Here is a 12,820-nt window from a genome sequence, read left to right as displayed (position 1 = left end):
CCCCCTGTGCAGTTAATCTTTCAAATCTTGACATTTACGTGGCAATTACTGCAGGGGTGTAGTGATAATCAACTGATTTGTGCTGTATACAGGTTCACATTGCAAGATTCTCTTGTAAACAGATGTAATAATAAATCAGAAAGAGAGAAAACTACTATGAAAAATAAACTCTTTGTTGTGTGAAATACATGTACATGTACATGCACTTTCACGAAAATTCATTACTTAAGTTATAAAGTAATGGTTTGATTTCATTTTTATATTTTCAGCTCAATGAAGACATCAATAGTGACAAAACTATCCCACTCTCAATCCATATTGAAGAATAAATCAACTTTGTGCAACATATACAGATAGAATTGTCCAATCATTGTCCATCATATGTGCTAAGGAATGTTCAAGTGAAGAATGAAGAAGTGAAGATAATGAACAATCCTGTATAAAGAATTCAAAATTAAAAGTTTAAGAATTAAGAGTGTCGCTTTCATCAATCCATCCCAATTCACTAGTGTTTTCATTTGAAGCTGCTAATAATTCCTCTTGATTTTAATCAGCCTCATATTGGTATCCTTTGTAGTCAGACATGATCAGCTGCTTTCACTGAGAGGCAATTGCCCGGTATACGTCATTAGCAGATGGGATTGTGGGAAATATCTTAAAGAGCGATAACTTTATCTTGCAAAATGGCAGCCTCCAGCAGATGATGTGTAGCTATATTTAAATGCCAATTTCTACACAACAGATTACAATCAAATGGAAATAACCAGTGGACTTAATTACTAAATATCTAGTATTTGAAATGTGAAAATATTTTTTTATACCCTACGTTCCCTTTAACTGTAGGCGGAAGCCAAATGTCGCCGGAGTCCCACAGGAAGAATAGTGGTCCCCACCCCATTTTAAGCAAAAAATTCTGGATCGAAGTTGGAACTCAATCCGGAATACTTTGTTCCTATCGTAAATACATTAGTTTTTCTATATAGATTCTTTATCCGGTTATTGGTTCATTCTTGCAAGCAAGGTTTTGACAGTTTGTTTCATAATGATCATTATCAATATCAAAGTGGAAAACTGAGGAAAAATGTCTTCTTTACAACACGTGTCCCGTGTGAGGACATTATATAAAGCAATTCTCAGGTGAAGTCAATTTATGGGTTTTTCCAATATGATTATTTGATAGTGACCATCACTAGCGTTATAGAGTGTTTGACCTGTAGTGTAACAGGAAGGGAGAAAATTATATGGCAAGAAATCAGAGCAGTTTCTCCGGGTGGCAATTTTGTAACCAGGTTACACTAGAAAACAGGGTTACAAGGTTAAATGCAGGGGTTACGAGGGTTACACTAGAAAACAGGGTTACAAGGTTAAATGCAGGGTTACAGACCTTTCTCTCAACACCCATGGCCACTTATCTTTAAATGCAGGGTTACAGACCGTTCTCTCACGTTGAAACAATGGTCTGTAACCCTGCATTTAAAGATAAGTGGGTGTTAAGAGAAAGGTCTATAACTCTTGTAACCCTGTATTTTAAGATAAGTGGGTGTTGAGAGTAAGGTCTGTAACCCTGCATTTAAAGATATATGGGTGTTGAAACAATAGTCCGTCGTAACCCAGGGCTGTAACCCTGCATTTAATGATAAGTGGGTGTTGAGAAAAAGGTCTGTAACTCTCACAACCTTAAAATAAAGGTGGTCGATATTTACTAGTTTTTTTTGCACTATAAGACATTATTATTATTTTACAAAATTTATAAAGCGCTAAATATAATATAAAATTACTCGAAAGCGCTGTACATAAAACAATTATGGACATAAGAGCATATAGATTACGTAATAAATACTAGAGCTTAAAAATGCAAGTTAAAAACATTTAAGAATATACATATAACTTTAAAAGGACTAGTAAAGTTCACATGTAAAATTGCTGTGTTGTCCATTGTAATAAGGTCAGTTTAAAAATGAGCAACTTTAAATAAACACGTTAAGAATCTGGGTAAGCAATGGTAAAAAGGTAAGTATTTAATAACTTTTTAAAACGAATAAAATTCATCTCAGGTCTTGGGATAGATTGTTCCACATGTAGCACTCCAGTCTATACGAAAGATATCGAACCGTCAGACCTGACCGATGTGCAGTGCCTCAGGTCCCATGCATCATTTTTTTTTACACTGGACCGGAATGTCCGATGTCTCGGTGTCCGGTTTTGAGCTTTACTATTTTGACGCAGAGTCATTTAAATGTTTATTATAAGTAAAAAATATCACACAAATCCAAATACGTAAATGAATGTGATTAAAACCGCGTGGACCCTCTAAAGTATTATACAGGAGGGATCCCTGGTATAGTATTACTAGTATAATGAATAAGATTTCCTTGGTTTTGCATTTTCACGTGTTTCACTTTTTTACATCAGGTTTTTCGGTCTGACAAAATTTGGTTTAGTCCAGTGTGTTCATTGATTACACAGGACCGAATGTCCTGTGTGGTCCAAAAAACTTTCGCATAGACTGGCACTCACCACGTTGAACCGTCTTTGCCCATATGTCTTAGTATGTGTACGTGACTGCACCAGAAACGTAGAGTTTTCTGATCGCAGGGATCTACTAGGTGTGTAAAATTTGACAAGTTCTTGTAAATATAATGGCGATGTTCCATTTAAAGCTTTAAAAGTCCATTTCTTTGTACGTGTAATGATCCTGGCAGCGGTGTTTTGAATCCTTTGGAGTCTAGTCAAGGAACTGGTACTTATACTGTACAGTAAGGCATTGCCATAATCCAGACGAGAGGTCACAAGTGAGCATATAAAGGTCTTACAAGCACTCTCTGATATTAAAAGTCGAATTCGGTCAATATTACGTAGTTGATAGTAACACGATTTAGCGATGCTTCGAACCTGGTGGTCATATTTAGCATAGAATCAAAAAAGACTCCTAGGTTTTTCACACATGATGAAACGTTAATTTTGGTTCCATCAAAGTTGATGCTGAATTCATTAAAATAATCCCGTGTTTTGGTGCGAAGACAATAAGCTCCGTTTTTTCTTGATTTAACTTTAGGAAGTTGGAACGCATCCAAGAACTAATATCAGATAGGCAAATTTGCAAACGAGATGTTATGTTAATCCAGTTGCTGGTAGGTGTTATTGCCATATACAATTTAGTATCATCTGCATAGCACTGGAAACTCGTGTCATGTTTGCTGCATATATCACAAATTGGCTTAGCAAACAGGCTGTATAGCTTTGGTCCGAGGACTGACCTCTTAGGAACACCAAATTCCAGATGGAAGTCTCTAGACTCTGAGCAACCTATAGCAATGCGTTGATATCGATCACTGAGGTATGACCGTATCCATGACAAAGCCGCACCGGTTATACCAAAAGAATATTCTAGGCGATTGATAAGAATAGTGTGGTCAATCACATCAAATGCTGCAGATAAGTCCAGCATTAACAGAACAACACACGAGCCATTGTCTAGTGCAGATGAGATGTCATGATGGACTCTCAAGACAGCAGTCTCCGTTGAGTGATGAGCACAATATGCTGATTGTTGTCTATCATGCAGGTGGTTCAACTGCAAATGATTTTTCCAGGATTTTAGAAATAAAGGAAAGGTTCGAGACAGGGTGATAGTTCTTGAACACTTCTTTGTCTAATCCTTGCTTTTTCAAAAGAGGACGAACGTATAAGACATATATGTTTCATATGCTAAATTGGATAAAAATATTCTCCCTATTGTAACCTGGTTACAAAATTGCCACCCGGGAAACTGCTCTAATTTCTTGGTGCCGTAGACCAGCCCCTGGTACTGACAGGTGAAAATGCCTGCCAGGGGATAAAGATCCTGGGTTGATGTCTTAGGTATGAAGACATTTAAGGAGGGAGGAGTGTAGCGGTCAGTCGGATTAGATTGTCGGTGGCCAGTTACCTCAGTTGGTAGAGCACCAGACTAGAGATTCAGGGGGCCCTGGTTCAAATCCCGGTCTGGTCCGTTACATTTTCTCCCTTCCTGTTACAGACCCATAGGCATAGACTAGTCAGAAATCTTGTCACATGTTTTTATCAGTTTGTTATATTGAGATACAACTATGCAAATATAATCTGCAGTGATTTAAATCTCTTGAATAGTATGTCTTACGGTGTAACCGTGTTCGAGGGCGAAGCAAAGCGTATTGTCAGTACTATATCCGTAAGTGGACAAAATAAATAGCCCAAAGATAGTACCTAACGTGTGAGGACAGAGCTCTATCAAAGCATCCTAACTTTGGACATATGATCCACGTTTTTCATTGAACATGGAAAATATAACGCAATTGATGTAAGGCCAAATGAAATAATATGAGTGTTTTTGGTTACACTCCCTTGAAAAATAGGGTAGGTAGAGATATTTTTTAAATTTATTTTTTTTAATGATAGATTTTAGATGGAAACACAATTTTCTTTTACTTTCACTTCTTTGCATGTACCATTTATATATATGATGTGATATATACCTATCAAAATGGTAGGGATCACCCGAGTTTTGACAATTCTTATATATATATGAAAATGAATAAATAAATGCAGAACAAAAATCATCGCTTTTGCCAAAATCATGTTTTTGAACATGAAAGTAGGAAATAATATTTCAACCAGAGTACCAAGCCCTTCCAATATTTAAATCTAGATCCAACTTTTTTAAAAATAAGGAGGGTGATTGCTCAGTATATTCAAACAACCTGAAATTTGCAATATAGTTTACTTAAGCAGTCTTTAGTTCTAAGTCCCTTTCTGTCTAATGTTAGATGGCCTGTAGTAAGTGTTTACAGCTTAGCATTTCAGTGGTATATATGTACATGTATTGGCTATGAATGAACTTACAGTCGAGCTTCACCTGAAGGAAAATGGGTCAAAAACCTATATGTATAGGTATGCACCCCTTCTCATTAAACAAAATCTTGAAAAAAGTGTGCATTATATTCGGCAAAATACGGTAACTGATTTTGGAAATAGTCAAAAAAAGTTTAGGGTCGGTGGTAAAAACTAGGGACGGTCTTGTAACCGGAACTACACATATTTTTTTATTTGACCTAAACAGTGCATTGTGACGTCATATTCAGTGTTGGTGTTTAGCAAATTTACAAACATAGGAGACTTGGTACAATTGTGTTAATTAAATATTGCCCTCTAATAAAATGTAACATTCCCTCAAAATTGATAAAATTTACTTTCCTTCAAAATTGATAAAAGCATTAACATTCCTCTAAAATTAATAAGATTTAACATTCCTTGGATTTTTTAGGGTCTGTAGAGGGCCGAAATTTGGCCCCATTCCCAATGCTGAAAAGCAGGTGTTATGTAATGTAACCAAAAACATGGCACGAGCCCTGTTTACATAACAAAGAATTGCGAATGCTGTATCTCACTTATAACTCAACAACTGATATTCAAATTTTGGTTGACCATTAGAAATACTTTAGTTAAGCATTGTAAACAATAAAAATGGAAAAATAAGATTTGAAAATTTTCAGCTCAAATCGTGTCCATGCCCCTTTAAGGGATTTCCAAAGACCTTGCCCCGCTGCTTTTCAAAACAACATCATAGAAAAATGTCGTGCATCAAGATGGCCTCTTAGTTGAAGACGCTTCAGTGATTACTGCTACGTCAATTTTTAATTCAGATTCAGGCCTATAAATATATATCAATGAGCATATGTTTGAATAGATATTAAATTCTAAGGGAGTTAATCATTGTTATACTTTTCTTAACAACAGTATAATCTATTGAGGTCTTATTCATTCATTTATCATTTCAAATCGTTAAAACAACATATTTTAAAAGTACTCGGTACATAAAGATATACATGTAGTAGACTAGTAGTAGTACAGGTATAGATAAGTTGTATTTAAATGAGGGGGGGGGGTCTTTATTTTTTGAGAGTTGAAAAGAGTCTAAGGGGCACTTATCATGCTTATGGGGGTTGGCTTACATGGTTCAAGCATTAATAAAAGTAACCATTAATTTTCTTCTGTGTTGATATGTGTTTAGGTTGCATCGCAGTCTGCCTTTAGAGATGCGAGCGATGGGGGACCAGTACGTTAAGGATGAGTTCAGACGACACAAACAGGTCAATGCAGCAGAGGCCCATGTTTTCATGCAGGAATGGACAGTAAGTTCCTCAGAATGAATAATTTTAAAGGTATAGGTATAAGGGCCCCATGTGGTCCCCATTTTTGCTTAATTTCAAAATAGACATAAAAACATGAAACCTAGTAAAGACTTGTTTACAGATGAATGCTGTGGTAAAACTACATGATCATAAATGTAAGTGTTTAACATGACAAGAATATTATAAAGAGCAGTAAATGGTATATTTTTCTACTGTCATTTTACACACATATTTTGCTTTGGAAAACATCTAGAACGCATTTGCCTGTGTGCGATTTTTATACCAAGGTGGCAGCTGATACAGGTGTATGAAATATAATTATAAGTTTGAAAGGTAGGTAAGTGTGTATTCTATATTTCCAGAAGCAATTTATGCTTCAAGTTTGCCAATTTTTGACAAAACATGTGGAAATTTGAGAGAAAAAAATTAACAATGTGGCCTTCCTGTGAATTGGAATATGTTAAAACTGATATATAGTGGTGCCAGTAATTCTAAATAATGATCACTGTGGTGCCAGTAATTGTAAATAATGATCACTGTGGTGCCGGTAATTGTAAATAATGATCACTATGGTATCAGTAATTCTAAATAATGATCACTGTGGTACCGGTAATTCTAAATAATGATCACTGTGGTGCCAGTAATTCTATATAATGATCACTGTGGTACCAGTAATTGTAAATAATGATCACTGTGGTGCCGGTAATTGTAAATAATGATCACTATGGTATCAGTAATTCTAAATAATGATCACTATGGTATCAGTAATTCTAAATAATGATCACTGTGGTATCAGTAATTCTGAATAATGATCACTGTGGTATCAGTAATTCTAAATAATGATCACTGTGTTACCGGTAATTCTATATAATGATCACTGAGGTATTAGTAATTCTAAATAATGATCACTGTGGTGCCAGTAATTCTATATAATGATCACTGTGGTATGAGTGATTCTAAATAATGATCACTGTGGTGCCAGTAATTCTATATAATGATTACTGTGGTACTGGTAATTGTAAATAATGATCACTGTGGTGCTGGTAATTCTAAATAATGATCACTGTGGTATCAGTAATTCTAAATAATGATCACTGTGGTACCGGTAATTCTAAATGATCACTGTGGTACCGGTAAGTTTGCATCATCTGTATGGGATATCCTTTTCAAATATAGTCAACTTCAGATAGTTTATTATCTTTCCAGCAATACTACCTCACACTAGGGAAGCAGTTATCGGCACGAAGAAAGGAACAGGTGGTGGGAACTCATCTCAATGAGGAATTTGTTCAACATTTCAGGGACGAGCAGGCAGAACAGTTATTGGAATTACATGATGCGATAAAAAATCCCCAGGAAGGACAAAATAATGAACACAGCTGATAAACAAAACACAACAGCTCACAAAACACAACAGCTGATTCACAAAACACAAGAGCAGATACACAAAACACAACAGCTGATACATAAACACAACAGCTGATACACGAACACAACAGCTGATACACAAAACACAAGAGCAGATACACAAAACACAACAGCTGATACACAAAACACAACAGCTGATACACAAAACACAACAGCTGATACACAAAACACAAGAGCAGATACACAAAACACAACAGCTGATACACAAACACAACAGCTGATACACAAAACACAACAGCTGATACACAAAACACAACAGCTGATACACAAAACACAACAGCTGATACACAAAACACAACAGCTGATACACAAAACACAACAGCTGATACACTAACTGTGAAGGAAACAATGTATACATATTTGTGTTTAGAAGAATGACTTCATTGTGTGTGATAACTGATATGTTTAGTTATAAACCAAGGTTTTCATTGAGAAGCTAAACATCTAAACCTGGATTATGTATCCTTCTTCACCTGAGTGATAGTGAAATTTCACAAGGAAATGGTGTTACTTATTTCATCGTGGATCTTCACAGAGTGAACAGAAATAATGTTTTGAAATTTATGAAATAGTGATATATCGTAATTATTGTACATTGACAAATGATTTCTATATAAAAAGTTTCAGCTATATACATGACAATGCACAATTTTGTTAATTGCTGAGTCACTATTGATGGTACTGCAATATCCATCATTTTGCAAGAAATGTCCACATACACTATTCTCTTGTTTTCTGTAAAGTGTGTGATTTACGACCACAAATAAATATTACATTCATTTGTTTTAAGAACTGTACACAGAATATATTATTTCATTGTTTACTGAAAGAGACAATAGACTAATACAATGCATATTCATGGTGTAGTCTAGTACAATACATATTCATGACATAGTATAATACAATACATATGTTGGACTCTAAAGTACGATGGTGTGCGCCAAACCCCTATGGTGTGATATGCCAAAATGCGATGGAGTGACGTACCAAAGTCCATTGGTTTGTAAACGACACAGTGTTTTGGTACCGACTGTACCAACAGTGCAAAATCCATGCACAAAAAATAAGAATAAGTGACTTATTGCATTACCATTTAGTTGTCGTGTTATGAAGCACAAAATTTTCCAACGCGAAATCGTATAGAATGTTTTGTATTATAGCATACCCCCAGGAATTTATTATGTGTACATCACAAGTAATAAATGATCATGAATTAAAGAATGTTTGCACGAAGTAGATAGTTCCACAACAAATATACTATGCCGTTCTTACAATCCTCGACAGTGTAAACCTTGCCGTTGCTGTCATCCATGACAACCGTAATCACTCATACCTTCCTCCAATATTTCCCGAAGACGTTGGTGCCAGCACTGCAGCAGAAAGAACCTTCAAGGGGGCAAACTGTCATTGCATTTATTTGGTTTTATTTTGAAAAACATTCAGATTGAGATTATGTCATGAATATGTATTTTATTAGTATATGTGTAAGACTCTAACGTGCGATGGTCTGCGTGATGTTTTGTTAACGTTATGGACACCAAAGTGCGATGGTGTGGGGTTCAGTAACATTTGTGACATCACTTCATTGTGACTTTAATCAATACATAAACATGACATAGACTAATACAATACATATTCATGGTATAGTTTAATACAATACATATTCAAGATATAGTTTAATACAATACATATTTATGACATAGATTAATTAATACAATACATATTCATGACATAGTTTAATACAATACATATTCATGACATAGTTTAATACAATACATAACAGTTTATCTTGTAAGTTAATTATGATATTCTCATCAAAACAATTAGAACTCTCATCGAATTTGTTTGTATACCTGTTATAAGGAGATTCCGAAGACATTACTAGAGATGTAGTTTACACGTGCAATTGCACCGACAGAAAAAGAGAAATGTAATTTTTGTACATCCATAAGTGTAACTTTTTTCGCTCTAAATCAGGAAATATTTTACATAACTATTGGTGTTTATGGATGAGTTTCTGGAATTGAGCAAGTGTTTATAATGTTCTGAGAATTATGTGCTGAGTGATGTTCCTCAGATTTGTGTCTGTTACAGAAACACATGGTATAGAATATGAAGCATGATCCAAATGATATTTCAATTCCACGGCCTAAGTATTATTGCATCCGTGCTGCAAACAACATTTAACCATAGTAGAGCATGTGTTGTAAGAGTAGAAACTATAGGAGTCTTTCCGGTTACATAAAAAATAATGCTTACATAATTAATATGTATGCAAAAATCATTTAATTTGCACTGCAAGGTACATATGTAGTGTAACGTGTTCTCTTCCGTTTACGGGATCCCTCAGTTACTAAACTGAGACCGAGACTCTATAATGATGTTTACTTATATATAAAACTAATAATCGCCTGCCAAAATATACAAATACGGCGAAACGAGTTCCTCTCGTGAAAATAAAATGATTACCCTTAATTACTTAACTAACTAATCACTAATAAAAATCACTATCAAAATAATCAACTAAGATCAATCAACTATATACAAAATGTTACTTTAAAAAAATATTACTCAACGGATGAGCAAAACCTCCTGCCTTAAAAGGTGAAATGAGTGCTCAACAAATGAGTACTCAGCTACTCAGCACTTTTATTTTATAACGATAAACACTATATATGTTCACTAAGGACTAGTCGAGCTATTCCCGCGAGAGGAAGGATACTTTATCCACGTTCTCTTATGGGAAACTGTCGGCTTACCTAAAATCTTCTCGCAGCAACTTTACACTTCGAAAGCCAAACTAACACTGAAAGTGCTGACGCTAACGGGATGACGTTTATATACCCTTATAGCGGAAGTCAAGGTCACATGCCAACTAATGGCGCCAAATTCAAATTTAATAACACTATTTACATTACAGTAGCTTGTTAATCAAGTTTGTTTATAAGTTTTAGCATTATATATTAGTATAGAGACCTATTAGGAATTCACATGAGCATTGTCCCTTCAGTCATTTCTGTCACATTACCTTTTTGTGACAAGAGGGACAGAATTTTGTAATAAGAAGGATACATATCAACTTTCTTCTATCTTGGAGTTTCAATTATTGTATGTAGGCTTATTAGAATCTCCATCAGAAGCTAATTGTGGTTTGAAACTTTTACCATTTTCTGGCTTGAAAATCATTCAAGAATAAAGCATTGCTGATTTTGTAACAGGAAGGACAGAAGGTTGTAACGGGAGGGACTGATTACACATTATATGATTTCTATATTATTTTGAATGAATAAATGTATGTATATCTGTTGACTGATGGGGTATATGTATGTATATCTGTTGACTGATGGGGTATAATTTCAACCAGTCCGCAGAAAAATATGCCAGTCCAACAGAGTTTTCCAGATTCTGAAATAATTAAGATATTTCGGTAATGGTATTACAATGAAATATGACTCAATATGCCTCAGACAATATTGTAACACTTATGTGGGATTTATATTTATGAACCAGATTCGTCTGATATCTACAGATTGAAGCATGCCAAATGTGTGTACATGTATAAGATTTCATAAACATGTATATTTTCCAAAATGATGCTTCAGAAAATTAACCAGTCCCATCGAACTGACTAAAACAAATGTCAGTCAGTCCGCCAGACTTTTAACCAGTCACAGACTGACGGGCATATGTTAATTTCGAGCCCTGAATTTATCAAAACATGACGGGTTTCACACTCCGGGACGTGGCTGTTGGCCTATTTATTTTGCAGAGCAGATATGAAAACATTTACAGAGAGTATATTATCAATTGACAATCATGAAATAGGAGTTGTTATATCACAAAATTTAAGATAAACAAAGAAGTTGAAGATAGCAAATAGGGATCAATTTCATAAATCTTATAAACAATCCAAAATCAAGAAGAGTGTAAATGCGGATCCCTAGACACACCAGTGGTGGTATCAGGTGCATAGGAGGAGTTAATACAGAAACCTGGACACACCAGTGGTGGTATCAGGTGCATAGGAGGAGTTAATACAGAAACCTGGACACACCAGTGGTGGTATCAGGTGCATAGGAGGAGTTAATGCAGAAACCTGGACACACCAGTGGTGGTACCAGGTGCATAGGAGTTAATACAGAAACCTGGACACACCAGTGGTGGTATCAGGTGCATAGGAGGAGTTAAGAATCCCTGGACACACCAGTGGTAGTATCAGGTGCATAGGAGGAGTTAATACAGAAACCTGGACACACCAGTGGTGGTATCAGGTGCATAGGAGGAGTTAATGCAGAAACCTGGACACACCAGTGGTGGTATCAGGTGCATAGGAGGAGTTAATGCAGAAACCTGGATACACCAGTGGTGGTATCAGGTGCATAGGAGGAGTTAAGAATCCCTGGACACACCAGTGGTAGTATCAGGTGCATAGGAGGAATTAATACAGAAACCTGGACACACCAGTGGTGGTATCAGGTGCATAGGAGGAGTTAAGAATCCCGGGACACACCAGTGGTAGTATCAGGTGCATAGGAGGAGTTAAGAATCCCTGGACACACCAGTGGTGGTATCAGGTGTATAGGGGGAGTTAAGAATCCCTGGACACACCAGTGGTGGTATCAGGTGTATAGGAGGAGTTAAGAATCCCTGGACACACCAGTGGTGGTATCGGGTGCATCGGAGGAGTTAAGAATCCCTGGACACACCAGTGGTGATATCAGGTGTATAGGAGGAGTTAAGAATCCCTGGACACACCAGTGGTGGTATCAGGTGTATAGGGGGAGTTAAGAATCCCTGGACACACCAGTGGTAGTATCAGGTGCATAGGAGGAATTAATACAGAAACCTGGACACACCAGTGGTGGTATCAGGTGCATAGGAGGAGTTAAGAATCCCGGGACACACCAGTGGTAGTATCAGGTGCATAGGAGGAGTTAAGAATCCCTGGACACACCAGTGGTGGTATCAGGTGCATAGGAGGAGTTAATGCAGAAACCTGGACACACCAGTGGTGGTATCAGGTGCATAGGAGGAGTTAATGCAGAAACCTGGACACACCAGTGGTGGTACCAGGTGCATAGGAGGAGTTAATACAGAAACCTGGACACACCAGTGGTGGTATCAGGTGCATAGGAGGAGCTAAGAATCCCTGGACACACCAGTGGTAGTATCAGGTGCATAGGAGGAGTTAATACAGAAACCTGGACACACCAGTGGTGGTATCAGGTGCATAGGAGGAGTTA

The 12,820-nt window shown here is 36.4% G+C and overlaps 1 protein-coding gene across 2 annotated transcripts; it reads left to right on the top strand.

Moving 5' to 3' along the window:
- Positions 1-654: 654 nt before the first annotated feature.
- On the top strand, positions 655-8,374 carry LOC125648114 (succinate dehydrogenase assembly factor 3, mitochondrial-like). 2 transcript variants are annotated; one of them, XM_048875038.2, is made up of 4 exons: positions 988-1,137; positions 6,029-6,149; positions 6,271-6,304; positions 7,356-8,374. In XM_048875038.2, exons 1-4 carry the CDS (start codon positions 1,082-1,084, stop codon positions 7,427-7,429), a joined length of 285 nt encoding a protein of 94 aa, XP_048730995.2. In that variant the 5' UTR covers positions 988-1,081; the 3' UTR covers positions 7,430-8,374. The 2 variants fall into 2 exon arrangements, with proteins under 2 accessions (XP_048730994.2, XP_048730995.2); XM_048875037.2 differs by lacking the exon at positions 6,271-6,304 and having other exon boundaries at positions 655-1,137.
- Positions 8,375-12,820: the final 4,446 nt, after the last annotated feature.

This window comes from Ostrea edulis, chromosome 6, assembly GCF_947568905.1.
Source record: "Ostrea edulis chromosome 6, xbOstEdul1.1, whole genome shotgun sequence".
In the NCBI taxonomy this organism is placed as follows: domain Eukaryota; kingdom Metazoa; phylum Mollusca; class Bivalvia; order Ostreida; family Ostreidae; genus Ostrea; species Ostrea edulis.
This window is presented reverse-complemented; position numbering and strand designations above follow the sequence as displayed.